Below are 22,760 nucleotides of genomic sequence, written 5' to 3' on the forward strand. Positions count from 1 at the left end.
CTTTTAATCGAGGTAAAAAATTTTTTTTACTTCCAGGAACTACCAACAGTTTCTGTGACCGCTGCTCCAGGAAGTTGTAAAGTTATTTTTGACCAATTGTCCTGTAAAATATATACCTAGATTAAAAGCAAAATTTCTGTAGGTTTTTAAAATAAAAGGACAATCGATCGCAAAGAATTGTATAACTTCCTGGAGCAGTGGTCGCAGGAGCTGTTGGTAGTTCCGGGTCTTCGAAAATATTTTTTACCAAGATTAAATCAAAATTTCTGTGGGTTTTTAAAATTAAAGGACAATCGATTAAAAATAACTGCACAATTTTATGGAGCAGCGGTCATAGGAAAATTAATTAATTTTTAGTTATCTTTTGTATTTTAAATTTCTTAGCGCTTATTTTGTATGATTACTACATTTTTAATCGTCTTTGTTCTAAGTTGTAAGAATTTATATTTGTAAATATTAAGAGATGTCCAAAATCAATGATATCTAATTTTACTGGTCTATGTTTAGAGATGTTTTTAGTGATTTCTTAACTTAAAGTTGCCCAAATTTTAATGTTTCTATTTTCCATGAGTTTCTTGATCTGTACAAATCATTGAAAAGCATTGTACGTGTGTACCAATAATGTGTCATCAGTTATTGTTTTTTTTTTTTTATTTTGTTATTATAATTTTTTTAATTATAAATTTAATAATATTACAAAATTTATAATTAAAAAAATTATAATAACAAAATAAAAAAAAAAAGAACAATAACTGATGACACATTATTAGTACACACGTATAATATAGGTATAGTTAAAAGTACTGAAAAATATTACTCACTTCGGAGTGCTGTAAAACCTTAGCTGTTGCCTTAATGAAAAAATGTTGCTTATAAAAGTTGTTCCTCAAGAAACGATCTACAAAAATGGTCTGATTTAATTTTTTCGAAAAATGATAAAAAAAAAAGTTATTCTGAAAAATAGAAATTTTTTTGTCGAATTTTTGAATATTTTCGCTTATAACTTTTTTATTTATAGTTCTACGACAAAAAGTTACTAGGCCAAAGTTGTAAAGAATTTAATTTGCAACAAAAAATATTAACAAACTTTTTTTTATCAAATAAATAGTTTAAAAGATATATCGTAAAAACCATTTCAACCCCTATTTTCAAGATGACGGCCGTGGGACAAGGGTGGCGACCCCACAAACTTGGTTTTAGCTTTACATCGACCCCCCCTACACATCAAAAAAATAAAATTGCGTCCTCTAAAAAATGCAAGGTTAAGCCTAAAAAATGTAACATTTCAATGGACTATTATAGTATTCAGAGTTTTATGAGAGATATCATGACAGATTTATTTAGACTGTCTTAAAGGTAAACACGTACGCTTACGCGCGCATACTAATCTAGTCATAGTAAAAAAGTTGAAAATAGTTCAAATGGAGAGAATTCAAAAGAAATGTAGAAGCTATATAGATTAGAGGGGCTGCTGCTGCTGCTGCTGTGGAGATGCAGAGACAATATGCGCGCGCAGTAACCTCACCATGCTGTTTTGATCCTCGTCCTCGTGCCTTTCTATTTTATGATCATTACTGCCGTTAGTTCAGTATTCAGTTCAGTTCAGTAACTTTCCAACCATTTTTAAGCGTGCATTTCAGTTCGTGTTTTTTTTTAATTTTTTGACTATATTTTAGTGAATATATTTTTGTGTGTTTTATATAATGTTTTTAAAAATGTTTTACGTGTTTACGTCAATGTATCAAATTGGAAATGGGTTGTCAAAGCTTATTGTTCACTAAATGATCAGTTCAAGTTTGGGACTTGGTTTTCTAAACATAAGATCATCGTATTCAGAAAAAGTCGAGAAGACGACTTTGTCTCGCAAGTAGTGAAATGGCGATAGCATTGTTGACGTTTTTCTGGATTTTTATTTTTAATTTATTTTATATAACATCCTCATCGTCAATCTTAATACTAAAATGCTGTAAAAATGGTGAAGAGTTGGCGATGTCAAACAATGACCCAAAATCAGAATTTGCTTGTGTGAAAAGTAACACAACTTGGATTCCAACAATATATTCACCAGTGCAAAAAAATTTTCTATCTGCGATACCCAATGAATGGATAATTCACGAAGCAATAAAACCTACATGTACCGAAAATCGAATTTTAACGCCCATACTTTGTAGCAATATTTCGCCGTGTATCATATTCGACAAAGGTCATGCAATCTTAAACGCCGCCGGAAACAACTCACACATTTCACCGAGTGAATACTGTGCGGACTCAAAGGCTCTTCTTGTTTGTACGGTAAAGAAGGTTGAGGCCGACCGGGCCACTTCCACAATAAGGCCCAGAGTACGCAGATGTTGTGGAGAACATGCAGCATTTTATGAGCAGAGGTATTTTTTTTTTTTTTTTTCTGTTAAATTAGTTTTCTGTACAATCAAAAATTGGGAATTTAAAATTTTCAAATAATTCAGAAAATTTATTTTCATTGATTCTTTTTAAAGTAGCTTTTGAATGTGACACACCTTTCCGAATTTCCATGAATTCAATCTAGAAGCTCATTATTTGAGCTTTAAATTCCATTGTCACTAAAAATTTAATTTTTACTTTTTAAAAATTAATTCTATTTTTTAATTAATTATTCATTTGTTTTTCTTTCAGCTTTAAATTTTGTTACTCACATTATTCTTATTAAAAGTTTTTCCAATAAAATTTAATGTAATTAAATAAGGGGGCTTCTTATTACATACATTTTTTCTTTCATATCATTTGCAGTGGAACTTAAAGCTTAAACGCCCATTGATCCAGTTGAAATAATATAATTTCAGATCGATGTCATTCCGAGGGTAGAAACTGTCAAAGTTAATATCATTTTCAGGCTTATAAAAATTGCTTCTGTTTATTGTAAATCTTTAAATAGTTTACTAAATTGACAGTTGAACAATATGCTATCAATCGCAAAATGTTTCATTTTAACTAACTCCAGCCATTCAAACTTTAAGTTAATACAAACGATATGAAAAATATCTTGTGTGACACAAGATGAAATCTGATTTCAGGCGAAGGTGACAACGTATCCTCACCTGAAATAGTTTTGTCTAAACTTTTTTCCTGAAAATTATTGTATAAATAGTTAAAATAACCCTGGGACCTCAAAACGTTGATATAGAGATGAAAATTCGATTTTCGATAATCGAATCTAAATCATTAACTTTTCGAAATATTAAAAAGTTTTCAATTTTATTGACAAGCAGTTAAAAATAACTCTGTCTATTTGAACTAGATATGCGATTGAAAATGTATCATTGCTTTTACATTTGATTTTTAATTTATATGTCTAGTTGGTATGCTGTACAATGATCGTTTCGATTGAGGGACCCAGTCTCTTTCCTTCTCCTCCTCTTTCGTGCCAGAAATATAGCTCATAAATTTTTCTGATACTCTACTAGCACTATGAAAAGTAGACCAAACTCAATTAAAAGTGTTCTGCGGCAATACGAGATGAATAAAGTAACGTTGATCACAACCTTTGGTCCCTTTGACTCATCATCAAAGCACTCACAGTAACCTGGTGGGTAGCGGACCTAATAAGACTCCTAAGCATTTAAAAATTGCTGATCTAAAGATAATCTCAATACAAACGCCATATTCCCAATACATTTTTCTGTTCTGAAATCGAGAAACTAAACAAAATCCAAAATATAGTCATAAGAAGACTAGCCATTGATGCAAAATTAGTATTCCTATCATTTCACTAATTTTAGAATCCTGTCTCACACCTATAAAACTTCATGAGTGTATGAATTAGTAAAAAATAGATGTCTGTTTATAATCATTTCACAAAATGACCCTACATCTGTAAAATAACGAAATAATCTTGTGAACATAATTAGTACATAAGAAGTCTCTAAATATCGAAAGTAACTTTGCTTTTCTCAAAGTCTATACGCAACAAATGAAAAAGAAAAAAAAACCAAAAATTTACATCACGTATTGCACGAATACCTTAGTTTTAATCAACAATGAATCAGTGATCACATTTTTGATATTTTGATACTAAACTAATTTGCATCGATTCATCAATTTTGTACTATAATGTGAGCAACTAATACACTCATCCTAATTGACAATGCTATATTTATTCGCTTAAAAAATCAGAAAAACTACTTAGTTTGACTTTATTGTATTCGATAAATTGTCATGTTCTAACAATTAAGGACGAAAGTATAACTTTTATCAAATAAATAAACATTACTCTATAACAAAATCTTAAGTCTTCGTTTATATTAATTGATTACTTTAGTAATAATCCGTTGGCATTGAACGAAAAATAATGTTGTTCATAAAACCAAATTGTAGGATTATAATAACAATACAGCCTTGAAAATTTAATGGATATTACGATAACTATATATTAGATGGCTGAGATAATTGTACGTCAAATAACTCAAACATTAAGACCAATTCGCCATTTTTTACATTTTCTTAATCAAGCGCTCAATAACAATACGATTCATTATTCACAAACATATTCCTATATGGTTCTAGTGACTACATTTTTTCAGAGTACCCTCACTGTACATGACCAAACCTAAATATCATCTTATCCTTTTAATAATCGAAACACTAAACTAAATCAATAAAGAACAACTGTGTCATGAAATTAATCTGAATCTTGGATCATGTATAAAGTATAAAGAAATGCATCAGCAGATAGGCTAACAAAGAGGAGCATAAAAAAGATCTTTATAAATAACAACATGCTATAGACAGATCTATGCAATGAATCTAACAAACAGATTAAAGTTTTAACCGATAAATTTTTACGCCTTAGTAACCGTTTCAAAAGCAAACTTTACTTCTAACATTATTCCGTAAAACTACCTAAACCTGTGTTTAAAAAGCTGAATAAAAGAAGAGCTACAACTTTGTCCCGTGTGGGACTAAACCATGGTAACCTCAACTGAAGTAGACAAAGAATTTATTATAATCTGTAGCTTGTAAATGTAATTATTCGATCCAAAACTTAAGTTACTTTTTCTGATATTCCCTTTTATCTCATCGATCATCACGATCATTAAATTACTTAAAAATACAATAGCTAAATAATTTGTTGCTTAAATTATTATAAAGAAAGAAAAAAAAGTAATTCAACAATATTAACAGATATAGTTATGAATATTCGATTACGTTCATTCACAACTCAATTTTCATTTATAGTTCATTAAAACAAAAAATATTGAACTGTATCATTTAAGCTTTTATTACTTTTATTGTATAATTTTTTTTGGTAATATTTTGGAATAATATTTATTTAAGGCGTTGCTTTGGTATAAGCAAATAAATAAACCGAAAAAAAAAGCATTAAGGTAGTTCACTCATAAATGTACAACTCTAAGAAGTTTTTGAGATTTAAATTATAAGTATAATAGATACACAATACATATACTGTTGAAATTGGAAATCAATTGACCATACCAAATATGAGATAGTTTTAATTTAAAAAAGGCCATTCGGCAGCCGAAATGGAAGTAGATTTCATTTTAATGATAACAATAATAACAATAATTTCTTAATAAGTCTGGTTCATAATCCAACGACAAGTACTTATCGATATTTCTAGTATTTACATCGATATTAGTACTCAGGATCAATTCTAATCCAGTTACGTGTAAAGGATCAAGCTTTAAAAACAGACTTTGATTTCGCTTGTTAACATTAGTGATGTCAATATTTGGAATATTGAGCAAGAACTCTATTGCTCTTGGTGACTCACTATATATATAAGTACATACATATATAAACTTTTGAACTATATGCATTTTCTGAATTCGTTTGACGAGCTGAATGGAAATATAGTGAAATTTTTCAAAAGTTCTGTCATGAGGACCAATGCAATGTTAGATTTCTATGAAATCTACTAATGACATTTTAGCACGGCTGGTATGAAAAAAGAGTGAGAAAATCACAAATTTCTATGATTATAGAGTTGAAAGATTTTATGATCACTTGAAAAAACTGATATCTGTTAGAATAATATACTTAAAATAACCCAAAAAAAAATTTAGAAGCTCCGGATCATGTTGTTTTTTTTATAAATTATCAATAAACTGGCTAGTTAAACAAAAATAACCATCAGTAAAAGCGAATAAGAGATAGTATTATACTATAGTATCAGACGTCTGTGAGAAAGGCAGCATCAGCGAGTACTTCAAAAGAAAAGAAGTAGCACAAACTACATGTCGTGTGTGAAGTACCTTCTAGGGTTATGTTCTGATAGAATTTTTCCAAATTCACTGTATTAATTGGCTCCAACATAATCTATTTCCGGCTAACTATTTGTTGATATCGGTCCTCTATTACCATACAAAGATTAATTTTCTAAGATTTTAATAAGTGTACCTTTATTTGTTTCAGACATTCCTGTGTAAATCAAAAAGATGTAGAAAACGCACCTCCTTTACTGCCTAATTCATCTGTGTCTATTGATGTAATTACTGGCTTTCCATCCTGTACTCGTTCAAATAACTATACTATAGTTGGAAATACTGATGTATCAGTTCTTCAGTCCGATGGCAGCTTAATAGTTGATGGAATATCTTTGCGATCTTCACAGTATTGTGTGGAAAGAATTAAAGAACTAGATGGCAAATCTAAAGTTTTCGTTTGTCCGGAGTATGCACCTCAAAGGTAGTGTATTAAATCATGTACATACGCGAAGTATTCTACCCCAAATCGATTACTTTTGAATTCGGCTCCCTCTGATTTAGCTTGATTTTCAAAATTTTTTCTACTTCGAGAAATAGGTTATCAGAATGTTTTACCTAACTGAAATTTTTATCAAAAAGATTTTTTTTTCAAATGCCTATAACAAAACTGTCAATTTTTCAAGTTTATATCTATTTTAGTCACAGTATAGTCTTTTTTTCATTATTTGTGCTAAAATACATGCTGTATTGATATTTTTTAGGCCCATAAATCAAGATCCCGATATAAGGTTTATGATGTATTCCATAAGTTTCATCATAAGCTCGATTTTTCTTGGTGCCACATTAGCTACTGGTTGGTTACTTCCTACTTCACATCATGTACTGCATTGGAAATGCCAGACTCATCACGTTTTAAGTCTAATGCTAGGTGACATATTAATGGCAATCATTCAGCTTGCTGGAGATTCATTGCAAGGTGGTACTTGCAAATTACTAGGTAAGAATTTATTTTTATTGTTTCATTTAATGAGAACAAATATTCGACTTTTCGATTTCATGTGTTTGAAAAGTTTTAATGAGACTGAATCTAAGTTGTACGGGGCTTGCAATTATTTGAATAAATGTAAAATCGAAAAAATATAAAAAAAAAAAAAACATTATTTGAAAGGAGTCACTGAAAGAGAAAAATAAAAAAACCGTATGGTGTCGTGGGACACAGAATAAGAACGAAGTTCCTTATTATAAAATACATTAGACACTGTATAGCCATCATACATAGATTATACATAAAAATCTTACACTTTTTTTAACGTTACGGATATTTTTTGCCGGTTAGAGTACCCCTCCGCAACGCCCTATAAGGAACTTCTTTCCAATAAAACTCAGCGTTTATGGAGAGTGTTAGCGATTTATTAATACATCAAGTAAAAGAATAATATTTTGAAATAACAAAAGAGGTTTTTGTAATACTTCAGGAACTCGTATTATTACATTTGCGACATAAGATACGGGCAGTCTCAACAAAAATCTTTCTGTCAGCAAATTCATTTAAATTATAAAATTTAATTGTGTTCATATATAGATTGACGAAAATATACATTAAAAAAAATGGCAAGGTAAGCTAAAAAAATTCTAAAACGAACATTTTAAAGAAAATAAATAAAAAAAAGTGTCAAACAATTGTGAATAGTGAATAATCAAGCAAGTTTTTTATTTTTCACGTTTCTTATCAAATTAGTAATGAATGAAATATTTTGCTGGCATATAAGATTTGATGAGACGAAAAGAAGGCCATACTTCCGCAACTCATTAAGAACTCAGATTACATTAGTTTTTAACCCATCAGCACTCACGCTCATTTTAGAATGCTGATAATTTTTATATTCTAATTTATTTATTTATTTTTTTTTTTTTCAAATAAAAATGTTGAGTTGAAATTTTCCTATGTTTAAATAATTTTATCTATTTTCAAATTACAAAATTTTTTGAACGCCTTATTCCTAAAAAACCACTTTCAAAAAAAAATTTTTTTTTTTAATTTTTTTGAGATTTCTCAAAATTTATCCGTCCAAATCGGTCCAAATATTTTTCAAAATCTAAGTTTGGTCAAACTCTTTCGAATGGCACTAACCGCGATGAAATCGGTCAAGCCATTCCAAAGTTATAAGCGGTTCACATACTTTACACACACACACATGCGCGCGCGCATACATACACACATATATACATACATATTGATAATCTCGCAGGAATAGTCAGGGAAGCTTTCTGTGACCTTCAAACGTCAAGATCTGATGGAAACTCGACTTTTGCAAAACGGGGTAAAACCAGTAACCTCGATTTTTGAAAATCTTCAACTTTCTTAATGGGTAGTTAAAAGTTTCTTTAAGGTTTATTCCAGATTTATAACTTTATTGTTTTCTTTTGATTTTGAAGGTTTTTTTATTTAAAACGTATGGGAAATTAAGAATTATCTGCGTGTGATGAAATGCACCTGGTTTGTAAAATTTTGTTTCATCGGTACTCTAATAATGCGACTAAAAATTGCTCAACAAATAAATGCATAACAAATAAAAGGAGAAAAAATATTTTTGCATTTTGCTCATCCTGGGACTAAAGGTGTCAGTCTAAAAATCGGATGTTCGGTCTTAGTTGGTGTCGCTCGGATTTTAGCGGCAGTTTATGGTTGTCCGTAAAGCATTAGTGGAGAGTGTGAGCAAATTCCTCACCACATAGTTGAAAATTTGACAAGTTGACGGAAGTGTTGATGGGTTAATCAGGAAGATTAATGAATTTTAGCAAAATGAAATCTCACTAGTATAAAATTACGCATTACATATGTCATAAGCATATAATAAATTTTAAATAAACAGCATAAATAAAAATTAAATTTCGGAGTTTTGGACAACACCTGTTCTATTCCCTATGAAACTAGTTAATTATAATAAAATAAATGTATTAAAAGGTTATATAGAGTATTTGAAATTTCATGAATCTTTATAATTTAGAATCATTCATTATATATTTTTTTTAATCATTCATAATTTGCTTGCAGCTATTCTGGCACACTTTTTTTTTCTTGCTGCATTCTTCTGGCTGAATACAATGTGCTTCAACATCTGGTGGACATTCCGGTGAGTCTCTTTTATTGAAGTTCTGTATACAATTTCATATAGTGTTATTTTGAAAATCAATACACGAGATTTTAATAAATAATGGAAAAATCCGAATGAAAATTCTCCAAAACACAGAATTCATAAACTCACAAATCAGTGAATTCACAAGTTAACCGAATTTGGTTTAAATCTTTATAAAACACACTTGAAAAAAAATTTTTTTTCTTAGGATTTTCGAAATAGAAACATCAAACCCTTAAAAAATTGCTACCCAAATAACACTATCATTTGCAAATTTTTACGTTAGACACTGGTAACTGGTAAAAAAACACATTTATTAGAATTTTGATAAGTTTGTGCAAGATGATTTTTATAATCCAATTTTGATTTGAAAAGAAAACATAACATAAAACCCCTACTGACACACTGAGTGTCTGCTTCTCTTTTCTAATGTAAATCTTATTGTTAAAAAAAATGTATGAAAGATTTAGTCTGGAGAATTTTAAAGATGATTTTTAATAAATTGTAAAAACATTATAAATAAATATATAAAAAATTTTTAAAAGACACAAGCACATGAAATGTAGCAGGTGTCTCAAGATGTATTTTACAATATATATATATATAACTGTTTTACTCCTTCTACACTTCTCACAAAAATTAAGGGAGCAGAAAAAAAATCCAAATTTTTAGGGGATTTTCAACAGGCTGTAACTTATACAAAAATGGTTGTACAGCAAAAAAAAAAAAAGCAAATTGTAGCTCTAAGTGTTTTGTTTTTGGATCTGAGTTTGAAAATTTTTTTTTGAAAATATTTTTCGAGTAATCATAAGAAAACCGCCGAAAAAAAATTTTCGAAATTTTTTTGGTTTTTTTTTAATCTACGGACGTGGAAAAAATTTTTTCGACTCAACCTCCATATGGACCGGATAGCTTGTTTATTCAGATTTAATTTCGTTTTTTTAAATCTCGATACGAGCATTTCTCGCTGAGATATCGATGTTTGAATGGAAAAAGATCATTTTGTCTTTGATTACCAATATGTCAGCAACCAATGATTGCACAGAAATTTTGAGGTTGGTTTTAAAAACTTGAATAAATTCTCTACAAGGATTGGCAATTGAATTTTGAAAAAAATTTTTTTCAATCATTACATGAATTTGAAAAAGCATCCAAAAAAGGGCTTTTTGTCGTTTTTTGGAAAATCAAGCGCCCAATCAAAAATATTGCGGAAACCACTGACGTTAAGTGTGCCTCTTACTGTTCAATATACCCACAAAAACCCTACAAAGTTTCAATTCAATCCAGCCAACCGTTTTTTTTTTCCCACTTGATCGAATTTTTGAAAAAATTAAAGGAGCAAGAATTTTGCTCTGAAAATGTCATAATTTTTATCAAAAATGAAAAAATTTTTTTTTTTCATTTTTCTCTCAATTCTGTATTAGTGACTTGAAAAATTTAAGGAAAAAAAAAAATCGAAAATTTTTGAGAAAAAAAAAAAATTTTTTTTAATTTTTTTTCAATTGGCCCAAATCAAAAAAAATGTAGCGACTCACTTTCTCACCGATTTTACTCTTCCGCACTTTAATTTTCCTAGTCACAAATTAATTGAATAAATTAAAAGTTGATACCCCCAAGGCAAGTCGAATATTCGTTCTACGAATATTGGGACAATAATTTTTCGTGCGAATTCCATCAGTGTCTAAAAAAACAGTTTTTCTTAAAACTAACCTGCTTTCTTGGTAATCGAGCCAATCAACAGTTTTTCTCAAAACTACCGTATTTTTAATTTTTAGAAAAGCAAATTAACTGAGTTTTTGCAAACTTTAGTTTTCTTTTTATTTTTTTCATAATGCCTAGGCGGCATTTATCCGCGCCACAAGTCGCTCAGATAGTGACTCTAGTGGAAGAAGGGTACAATTACCGACAAGTCGGGGATCGTATGGACGTTAGTTCATCTGTCGTATCTCGCGCATACAATCGGTATTTGGAAACCGGTGGTTATCAACGACGAGTTGGCCAAGGTCGTCGTCGCGCAACAAATCCTCGTGATGACCGAGCGATCGTTCGGCGTGTTCGTCAAGAACCTTTCATTCCTGCGAACGTTGTCGCCCGAAATTTTCCGAACCGTCGACAACAACCGCGGAACATTTTAGTTCAAGCGGTTCGAAATCGTCTCCGTGCGACTGGAGTGCGATCAAGAAGTGCCGCCCGAGTACCGATGTTATCACCCATACATCGCCGAAACCGTCTGGCTTACGCTCGTCAACATGTTCATTGGACCGTAAAGCAATGGAACAATGTTTTGTTTTCTGATGAGTGTCGGGTATGCCTGTTTAGAAATGACCGAAGACCCCGAGTTTGGCGCCGTCAGGGAGAGCGTTTTTCACGTAACTTCACTCGACCGGTAGCTGCTTACAACGGAGGGTCGGTGATGGTTTGGGGAGGAGTTTCGAGATTTTCACGAACTCCTTTGGTAATTGTCCACGAAAATCTAAACGCTACGCGTTACATTAATCAGATCTTACGACCTGTTGTCTTGCCTCTACGGCAGCAAACTAGAGGTTTTATTTTTATGCAAGACAATACCCGGCCTCACACAGCAAACGTCACCCGTCGGTTTTTCCAAAGACACGACATAACGTTGTTAAGGCATCCAGCGGTAAGCCCTGATCTTAACCCTATCGAGCACGTCTGGGATATCCTGAAGCGCCGATTGCGCCAGAATTATCCCAATTTACGAACGTTAGCAGCATTAGAGCGGGCGCTAATCGAAACTTGGCGACGGATTCCGCAGTCAATGATTCGAAACTGCATTTCAAATATGCCTGAAAGATTGCGGGCTGTTATCAGGAGCAGAGGTGGCAATACGCGGTATTAGCACAACACACACACACACACACACACACACACACACACACACACACACACACACACACACACACACACACATCTTCGGAGAGTGAGTTTGGAGTCACAAAATACTGTGAAAGTGACGAACCACAGGGTCTCAATCTCTGATAAAACCACACACATACACGATGTATGAGGTTAGTTTTAAGAAAAACTGTTTTTTTTAGACACTGTTGGAATTCGCACGAAAAAATTATTGTCCCAATATTCGTAGAACGAATATTCGACTTGCCTTGGGGGTATCAACTTTTAATTTATTCAATTAATTTGTGACTAGGAAAATTAAAGTGCGGAAGAGTAAAATCGGTGAAAAAGTGAGTCGCTACATTTTTTTTGATTTGGGCCAATTGAAAAAAAATTAAAAAAAATTTTTTTTTTTTCTCAAAAATTTTCGATTTTTTTTTTTTTCCTTAAATTTTTCAAGTCACTAATACAGAATTGAGAAAAAATGAAAAAAAAAAATTTTTTTTCATTTTTGATAAAAATTATGACATTTTCAGAGCGAAATTCTTGCTCCTTTAATTTTTTCAAAAATTCGATCAAGTGGGAAAAAAAAAACGGTTGGCTGGATTGAATTGAAACTTTGTAGGGTTTTTGTGGGTATATTGAACAGTAAGAGGCACACTTAACGTCAGTGGTTTCCGCAATATTTTTGATTGGGCGCTTGATTTTCCAAAAAACGACAAAAAGCCCTTTTTTGGATGCTTTTTTAAATTCATGTAATGATTGAAAAAAAATTTTTTTTTCAAAATTCAATTGCCAATCCTTGTAGAGAATTTATTCAAGTTTTTAAAACCAACCTCAAAATTTCTGTGCAATCATTGGTTGCTGAGATATTGGTAATCAAAGACAAAATGATCTTTTTCCATTCAAACATCGATATCTCAGCGAGAAATGCTCGTATCGAGATTTTAAAAAAACGAAATTAAGTCTGAATAAACAAGCTATCCGGTTCATATGGAGGTTCAGTCGAAAAACCTTTTTCCACGTCCGTAGATTAAAAAAAAAAAACCAAAAAAATTTCGAAAATTTTTTTTCGGTGGTTTTCTTATGATTACTCGAAAAATATTTTCAAAAAAAAATTTTCAAACTCAGATCCAAAAACAAAACACTTAGAGCTACAATTTGCTTTTTTTTTGCTGTACGACCATTTTTGTATAAATTACAGCCTGTTGAAAATCCCCCAAAAATTTCGATTTTTTTTCTGCTCCCTTAATTTTTGTGAGAAGTGTATGTAGAGTTGAAGACTACCTTACTGAGGTGTAAAGTTTCAACCTTAGAAGTAGTGAAACATAGATAATTATAAATTCAGACATATCATAAGACGTCATTCGCAATTCTACTGCAAGCCATGCGTCTATGTCTTCAAGTAATTCCTTGCGCAAGTCGTATGCATTTACTGTACTCATGACTTTCGGAAGATTATTTATTATTTCATATAAGACAGACTTGGTTAATTTATTAGTTACCGAATATTGTAAACTACCTTGATACAATTCGGATTTGCATGCCTCATAACGCGAAACGCGGAAAGTAGTGCTTTACCTCCGACTCTTCAAGGTCAAGCAATTTTGTGATCTTTAAATGCCTCTATTACAACCATACTGCACTTAGAAATAAAAGTAAAATCCTTTCTTAACACACATTACACAAGCCTCCATGAATTATTCTTTACAAGAATATTTTTATCATTATCGGCTCCGTAATATTCTCCGTGAGTAAAATTTCGGAAAATCAGTTCTCGGCTGACCTGTAGTTGAGAAAAAGCTTTTGTCTTTAAATTTTATAGCTTCAGAAATATCATAAGTAAATATATAATAGATAAATTAAATGGCATGATGGCCGAGCGGACTAAACTTAGTCATTATCCCGTTAGTTCCTTCGCACATCATGTCGTGAGGCGAGGGTTCGAGCCCCGCCGGTTGTTCAAATAGTTCCAATAACAACCGTCAGGGGTCGCTCCAGTAGCCGAACTGTACTGCCATGGGTTTTCTCTGTGGTTTCCCCATCGCCACTATTCCAACAACCGATAGAAAGAGGTGAAGAATAGGGTAATGCAGTAAGAAGCACAAGTCGGTCCACAGCCGCATGGAGAATATAGATACGTGCAAATAATTTGAAAGTGTAAAAACGTTGATTATAAGTGAAAAGAATATGTTGAATGCAATGAAACAAGTGTTAGTTAAAAGGGCGAAAGTCAGGTATAACATCAATGGGAGTTATATGATAACAAAAAGAGACACTTGTAGATTGAATGGGATAGGGGTATTACAGTGGTAATACCAAAAATGTGGAGAATATGGGTTACAGTCTTGTAAAAACCAAAATAGGTATACAAGTAAAAACGATATAATATAATAGATAAATTAATAAACGTTAAAATTTAGAATTTGCTACTTTTATGAACCGCTGAGTTTACAAACGGCTATTTTAATTGTTAACAAAATTTAGCATTCACTTATTTCATGAATCGCAAAATTTACTTACTATTGGCTAATTTACTATTGTGCGCCTTGATTGCATCATTTTTATTAATCATTATTTAGTATTATCTTTTTTAATGATCAACTCATTTTATGAACGGCATCATTTTCAGTTTTAAAAATTTTTAGCAGGATTGCGCCCACAGTTCTCAACTGATCTTTATAAAATTTTGTAGGCTCATTCTATGGATCAATACCAAAATCAAGTTCGAAGATGAGCAATATCGGCCGGTTAGTTTGCGAGTTGTGGGTGTTTGAAAATTTTTTTCCTTTTCAAAAAATTTTGAATTTTGTATATTTTGTGAAAATAATTTTCCAGATGTGAAAGATGTGAAACTTTCAATTACCTATCATTTAAACTATTATTTATCTCGTTTTGATGATTTTTTCAAATAATTCCGTGATTTAAAAAATTTTTTTTAATTTTTCAATAAACGTATTTCGGCCTTTTTTTTTTCAAATAATTTTTGAGCCGTAAAAGATAACTTAAATCTGTCCAATTTATGTTAAAATTCACATAATTATATCAATTTAAGCTATTATTCGTCGCCTTTTGATACTTTTTTTCAATTTATTTCGTAGTTGGGAAAATAAAAAAAAAAAAAAAATAATTTTTAGCTTTATCGTCAAATAACTTTCATATACTACAATTCTTATTTTTTAAATAGTGTTTTTTTTTGTTAATATTCAAACACGAAATCTACCTATCCATGTCGGTTGTGACCGAATGGCGCTTTTTTTATCATGCAAATTGTTATGAAAGTTCTCATTGATTTCTTCATGAAGAAATCTACATATGGCTTTTTTTCAGTAAAATGTAACTTTTCTGAAATACTAAATGATTATTTGAAATTCTTCTATCTTGTTGTAAAAAGCCTTCCTAAACTTCCATTTCAGTAAGAGCAATTTAAAATTAATTGATCATATCTTAAAATAATTTAATCGACTTACAGAGATTTGAGACCGGCAAGCTTGGAAAAGAGTCAAGAAATATTACGTTTAAGAGTGTATGCTTGCTACGCTTGGGGTGGACCATTTTTGGTTGCTGGACTTGCTGCTCTCCTCGATCACTTACCAGCCCAACCTCACAGCCCTTTCCTGAGGCCTAGATTTGGAGAAAAAATGTGTTGGTTTTATGGTAAGTTGCACTTAGTCTATTCATAAAATAACGTTATCTAGAAGCCAAAACAAAACATTTTGTTTTGTTTTTTGACTATCGTAATTAAGGATATTTTATTATATCTTGGTTAACTCAGTTACGTAGCGACTTGGAAAGCTTGAGAATTTTTGACTGAAGATATCTTGAAGCAAATTTTAGTTCTTTATAATACTAGACCGATATACGTATACCTGATATACTAGCATTACCTGAAAATAACACAACTTTTGAATCCTCAGAACGTAGATAAAAATACTAGTTTTCTGAAAATAAAACGGAAAACAATATTTCCCAAATTTTTGAAAATGTTCGTTTTCATATTCAGAAGTCGAAAAGTACATCAAAACGTCTTTTTTTATATTGATAAATTTTTTTTGTTTAGAATCTATTGGAGAAAACATATTAAAAGTTAATACTTTTTTTTAACAGGAGATACAGAAATTTTGGCTTATTTCTTCGGTCCTATTGGTGTTTTACTCGTCATTAATGTCATATTTTTTATCGCAACTGCTCGAGAATTAACTTGTGGACTATGGAAAGGTGAATTCGTAAAAAGCACTACAGAAAGGTGAGTAATTTATTGCTTATTTAGAACAGTGTTTTTGACGTTCCATGGTAAGACGGTAAAAGTTACAGAAAAACAGTAAAAAAAATTTTCAGGGAAAATTCAATTACTAAAAAAAGATCCCAATCATTAAAAAAACTTAGCTTAAAACATACAGAATATTTTAAATGTTAATTTGTCAAATACTTATTTATTTATTTAAGACCCAACGGCCTAAAATAATATAATAATAATGTACCACATTAGTAACAAATTTATCGAGCTCATACTCCAAAAAAAACTTAGAGATTTATATTTTGATAATGTGTTGTGAAATCAAAAAGTTTTTATAGATAAACATTTTCATTTGGATAATTCATGTAATTATTATTTATTTTCTATGTTCTAGAGCTGCTCTAGGTCGAGTTTGTTTGAAATTAGTAATTGTCATGGGTGTAACCTGGGTTGCTGACATTATATCATGGGCTGTTGGTGGTCCCAACTATTTGTGGTATTTTACAGACCTTTTGAATGCCCTTCAAGGCCTGTTTATCTTCATTGTAGTTGGATGGCAACCTCAAGTTCGTGCTGGTCTGAAAAAATTATTCAACCGGGATCCTCGAACAAGTGCTGGAAGACAAGGAAATGGCCTTAGTACAACAAGTCACGGTATGCCTAGCATGGGAGACAGTATGACTCAGAACCCAAGCACCAAGTCAGCGGCATTAGAAACTATCTGTTAAGATTTACAAAAATCCACGGGGACAAAACCGAAGAAAATTACACTAATTATTTGCATTTCGAGAAAAAAAAAAGTGTAATTTACAAATGAGATGAATTGCTAGTGAAATCTTTAGTATTTTAAATATTTTTTTTATCACATAATAGGATAAAATTTTAAAAATCCAGTGAATACAATTCGAAGCAGCTATATTTTTTTTTTTTTATTTTATTTAAAGTTTTTTAGAAAATATTTTCTAATTTAAAAAGATTTTTTTAGTATTACATTGCAAGAATTTTGTTAAATTCTGGAGAAAATTAACACGACTATATATCTACACCTATAATGTTGTAGTGTGTTTCAATAGAATCGCTACTAGAGTAAATAATAAAGAAGAAAAAAGGAAAACTTAGTGAGTATCAGGATTATATAGATACAAGTATTGTTTTTAAATTATGAGAGAAAAATTAAATTAAAAATAAATAATTTATAAGGTAGATGTTCGTATAAAATCTACATGGAATGTAACTCTCATCAAAGCATAAGCAACCAAGCGTCACACATTAAACTATTGTTTGAATTGATTAGGAATTTATTAAGTTGCATTAAATTGCGATAAAAACAAACATTTTTTAAAACTATTTATAACAAGCTCAATTTTCCAATTTAATGCATTAAAATTTACAAAGTTCTTGTTGTGATGTTTTTTAACTTAAAAATTATACGTTTAAATCGTCTAAGCTTTTACTTACTTATTAATAAGTGTGTATTCGAAAAAGAGACTGAACTACTATTTATTTATATCAATTTATGTTGTGTGTACAAATTCATAAAAAAACAAAAGAAACAAACTTAAGATATACATAAAAAAAGGTAGAATGCTTTCTTAGTTTTCAGTAATGAAAAAATTTGCAAAGAAATAAGAACTAAAAAAAAATTTTCAGATTTTTATGGACTGCATATTAGATTATAAAAAAGATGGTCAAAATATATGATATCTGGGTATTTAGATATACGTGAGGCTCCACTTGTTTTCAGCTATAAAAAATTTAAAATTTAGAACAAAAAAAAAACTTTGAAAATTTAAAGCATCATTTTCAAGTTATTGATGAAAACTCGAAATTTCAGTTTCAAGACTTTAAATTCAAAAATTGTTATGGAATTAGATCCGAAAAGTAGAGGAAAAAAACTCAGATAAGTCAATTTTTCAATTTTTTATGGCTAAAAATAGGTGAAATTCCATTTATATATAATTACTCATATCTGCCATAAAAATACGCCGATTGAATGAAACGTAAAAATAAGTTTGATTTTTTTATGCTAGAGATGAAGACTTAAAACTTTGAATGTTTTTTATTCATTAGATATTTCATTTAAATAAATGAAGCATTTTTAAAATCGATCAAAATTTTTTTATAGTTCTTTAAAACTTTCAAGTTATATTAGAATACGTTATAGATCCATCTGCTAAGCAAATGAATGATAGAAATCTCATGCTCTGATTAATTATACAATTATTATTATACATTGTTGTAGATTAAAGTGAACTAATATTTTGATATTTATATATGTAGGTATTAATATAATGATAAGTTAATATTAATTTATTTATTACTGATACATTTATATTATAATATAATTTTTATAAAGTAAAAAAATACTTTGATTGCCAAAATTTGAATTGTATTATTTTTAAATGAATTTTTTAATCGCTTTTATGGACACGAAAGTGAGCTCATTTGTAGGTAGAATATGAATAGTCTTAATATAAAAAAAATTTTGATAATTTATAAAAAATAAAATTATAAGATAAAAAAGCCTTTCAATCAATGCCTTCATATTAGATGCCAAATAAATGGTTGATAAAAAAAAATTTTGGAGTGATTAAAAATAGTTGAGTAAATGTAAAATTCAATTACTAATGAAATTAACTAATCTAATTAAAGTGATAAAATTGAAAAAATTAATTTAATTACAAAAAATTTATCTACATTTATTAACTCAACGAATATAATTGGGTAAAAAATATCTGAAATAACAATTTTGGTTAATGTAAATTAAGATAATTATTGCAAAAATTATCCTATTAATTTTTGTGAAAATAAAAAAAAGAAAACAAAATAATAGTAATAATAATAATAATTAGTCTACACATCGAAGACTTTTTATTAGCTTCAATTCCGCGTTAAGTTTTCCATTATGAATCTTGAGTAATTATAAGCACAAAATTTACTATTTTAGTATTCAATAGTATTCTTATATTTAGATTAAACCTATATTTTTGTTCAATTTTTTTATATGTTAATAATATTTAAATAAAGTTTGTAATAATCTTGTGCCTCAAAATAAAACTTGATGGAAAAGTAGACAATAATAGAGATGTATGATCTTGCATGATTTAGCTTGTCAAAATATTTGATATTTAAAGATAGTACCTTAGTAATGATATTATAATATTGATAATTATCCTAAAACTATAGAATATTAATAACTTATGAAATAGAATATTGATTTCGTTATGTTTTAATTTTTCAAAAATATTATAGTTTCAGAAATAAATTTAGAAAAGTGGTAATGCAAGTATATACATAACTACTTAATTTAAGATACTTAAAGGAGTCAAAGCTAAAAGAGTACGCGCGTCAAAGAATTTTTTTCTATTTTAGAATTAAAAAGTTACTTTTTGTGAGCTTAAAATCAGTGTTACTTCACAAAAAATAATTTATTATTATTCAGATGGGTTATTTTCCAGTAATCGATTAGTTTCTAACACAAATTATTTACATAATTCATTGAATAATTTTTTAATAAACTTTGATTAACAATTGGTTAATAGAAACATTAAACAATTGAAATGTTTGTGCATCTTAGATTATAAAAAAAAAAAAAAAACACTTCAAAGAATTGACAAAACGAGGAATTAAATTTTTTTTCCTCTGATTTAAGTATTGTAACTAATTATTTAGAACAAAAGACAAAAAAAATAAATACGTCTCAAAAATGATCGTGAATAAAAAATAAATTACTTTCTAATGATGTAAAATAACAAATTTTTCAAATTTAAGATGAGACAAAAGTATTACTTGAAGTTTTGTATGTTGTCTTAAACTTAATAAGAGTAATGAAACTTAATGAAAGTTGATTAAAAACTCAAATGAAATATTAATAAACATTCAACTAAGTACCTTAAACCACAATAAGCATTATAATACTTATATAAATTTAATAATAGTTTAAAATATGTTTACATCAAAGTGTTGATTGTTTGAGATAATACATAAAAAGAAAAAATCGACAGTTTAGGGAATCAAAGAAGAATTTTTCTTGTTTCAACAAAAAAAGTAATTTCATTTATATATTGACTGATATACGTAAGAATGAATTATATCTTTTAATAATTAAAGTGTTTGCTCTTAAACGAAGTTAATCGATTCTGCAGGATGACCTTTATCTTATTTATTATGTACCTTCTTAATTTTAACAGCTCATTTGTATTCTTAATGGTAATTAATTTTCCGTCATCACTCTGTCAAATAAAAGGACAACTACTTAAGAATTAAATTATTAATTAGTTATTGATTATTTATGTATAAACTTAGTTAAACTGTATTTTTGTATAATTACGAATATGTAATTAAAAATAATTGAGTTCTAAAAAAGTGAAATATTTATTTTTTCTTTCCAGTTGAGTTAGTTAACATATATAAAATAATTGTAATCATTGATATTCAAAATATGGTCCTAAAAAAATTTTTACGCATGATTTTTTGAATTTTTAAAATAGTTCACATATTTATTAATGACCTACATTAAATTATAAAGTAGTAGATTTTGTATGAATATTTATTAATTAAAATGTCACAGTAATGTGATTTTCTTTTGTTTATGTTGCGTGCTTTTAATTCCTTTATGAGTATATTAATTTAAAAAAGAAAATTTGAATATTGTTTTTTATAATAGAATTTGCAAGTTACTCAAAAATCTGTAAAGAGTATGGTTGTGAAAGTTGAAAAAATTCTGAGAACTTTTTCCACATCAAAATATCGATTTAAAACTTTCAGATTGCACAATTTTCAGCGTAGACAATAGTAGAATTACAAAAAACAAAGCATGATGTTAAAATCAGAGAATGTGTGATTATTTTTTATTTATTTTAATTGAGAAATAAATTAATAATTAAAATTATTTACAAAAATTTTTGTTTACAGCTTTTTTAATTTTTAAATGCAAAATTATATAAAATTATAAAGAGAGAACTTATAAAACATGATGGACTAACATATTTTCAAAAGAGGTTCAAAAAGAAGTATGTTTTTTTTTCATTAAGCCTGTCGAAAACGAGTAATTCCGTGAACTGACATCCATTATCCAGGACTAGGGGAGGGTGGCCTAAAGCGGGTAAGCTAACGAAGAAGGCCTAGAATAGAGTGTTCCAAAATGTAACTTCGATGATGAACCTCTCAAAATTAGAATTTTAGGTTCTGCTTTTAATAGGAGTTGTGTTTGAACATTTCTTGACATATTTTAAGCGTAAAGAATTTATTTGATATCCAGAGAATTTTTTAACAAGAGCTTTATTCGGGCATTTTCGCTGGAATTTCAAAATTTGGCCGGAAGTATCCAAAAAAAGCTTCTGTAAAAAGTTCTCTGAATATCAAATAAATTTTTTACGCTCAAAAGAAGTCAGGAAATGCCCAAACAATTCCTATTAAAAGCAGAACCCAAAATTCCAATTTTGAGAGGTCCATCATCGAAGTTACATTTTGGAACACCCTAGCCTAGAAGTTTTAGTTTTTCTTCGACTTACTAATGAATATTATTCTATCCGACATAGTAGTGATCGAACTTGAATATTAGATAGGAATATTGTTTTAGTTTGGGCCTAAAAATTTTTTGTCAATAAAAAATAAAAACTGTTTAAAAACTCGCTTTGCCCTACCCCTTAGCCCAAAGTGGATAAGTACTACAAATAGAATCTAATGATAAAACTAATTTTGATAATAAAATTGTGTATTTAGCTAACATGAAAAAAAATATTTTTAAGCAAAATAAGCATTTTTATATTCAAATTGATAATAAGTTTTCAATTAAGAATGTATTTCCACTTTTTTTTTATATCTACATATTACTTGATAATATTGTATGATAAAATAAATATAGAATTGAATGAGAGCAGCGCAAGTAGGTACTCACTTTGCCCCAGTACATGTTTTTTTGCTAAATAATTGTAAAATCAAAAATACAAAGGGAACCATCCGAACTTGTATCGTCCTTTAGAGTTAAATGGTACCAAAATAATATTATCATAAGTGTAATAGTATTCGAATCATCTGATGACACATTTCATTCGTAATTTTAACAAATTTAGCAATTTCTTTATTTTGTATTTTGTTACTTTCTGTTAAAATTCGAACACCCAATCAGAACTTTCGAATACTCAGGAGTGTTCCCATAATCACTACAAATGCATACTTTGACATTTTTATGGTAGTTTCACGAAAAAAAAAATTTCGATAAAACTTTTTCATAAAAATAATATCAATCACTTCTTGGAATTTTTAATTCTTCGATCAACTATCGGAAAATATTGACTTGTGTGACACAGTTTTAAGAAAAACGCGTTC

General features: G+C 29.3%; 1 protein-coding gene across 1 annotated transcript; it reads left to right on the forward strand.

The window, feature by feature from the left end:
• The first annotated feature begins 1,549 nt into the window (after positions 1 to 1,549).
• On the forward strand, positions 1,550 to 20,789 carry Mthl1 (adhesion G-protein coupled receptor methuselah-like 1). Its single transcript, XM_074238569.1, has 7 exons — positions 1,550 to 2,384; positions 6,409 to 6,681; positions 6,962 to 7,197; positions 9,256 to 9,334; positions 15,666 to 15,850; positions 16,301 to 16,439; positions 16,825 to 20,789. The coding sequence occupies exons 1-7, from the start codon at positions 1,876 to 1,878 to the stop codon at positions 17,156 to 17,158; spliced, it is 1,755 nt and encodes a 584-aa protein (XP_074094670.1). The 5' UTR covers positions 1,550 to 1,875; the 3' UTR covers positions 17,159 to 20,789.
• The last annotated feature ends 1,971 nt before the right edge of the window (positions 20,790 to 22,760 follow it).

The sequence above is a fragment of the Cotesia typhae genome, unplaced genomic scaffold (genome assembly GCF_013202065.1).
Source record: "Cotesia typhae breed Kobodo isofemale line unplaced genomic scaffold, CoteBio_Ctyphae contig_22, whole genome shotgun sequence".
NCBI lineage: Eukaryota > Metazoa > Arthropoda > Insecta > Hymenoptera > Braconidae > Cotesia > Cotesia typhae.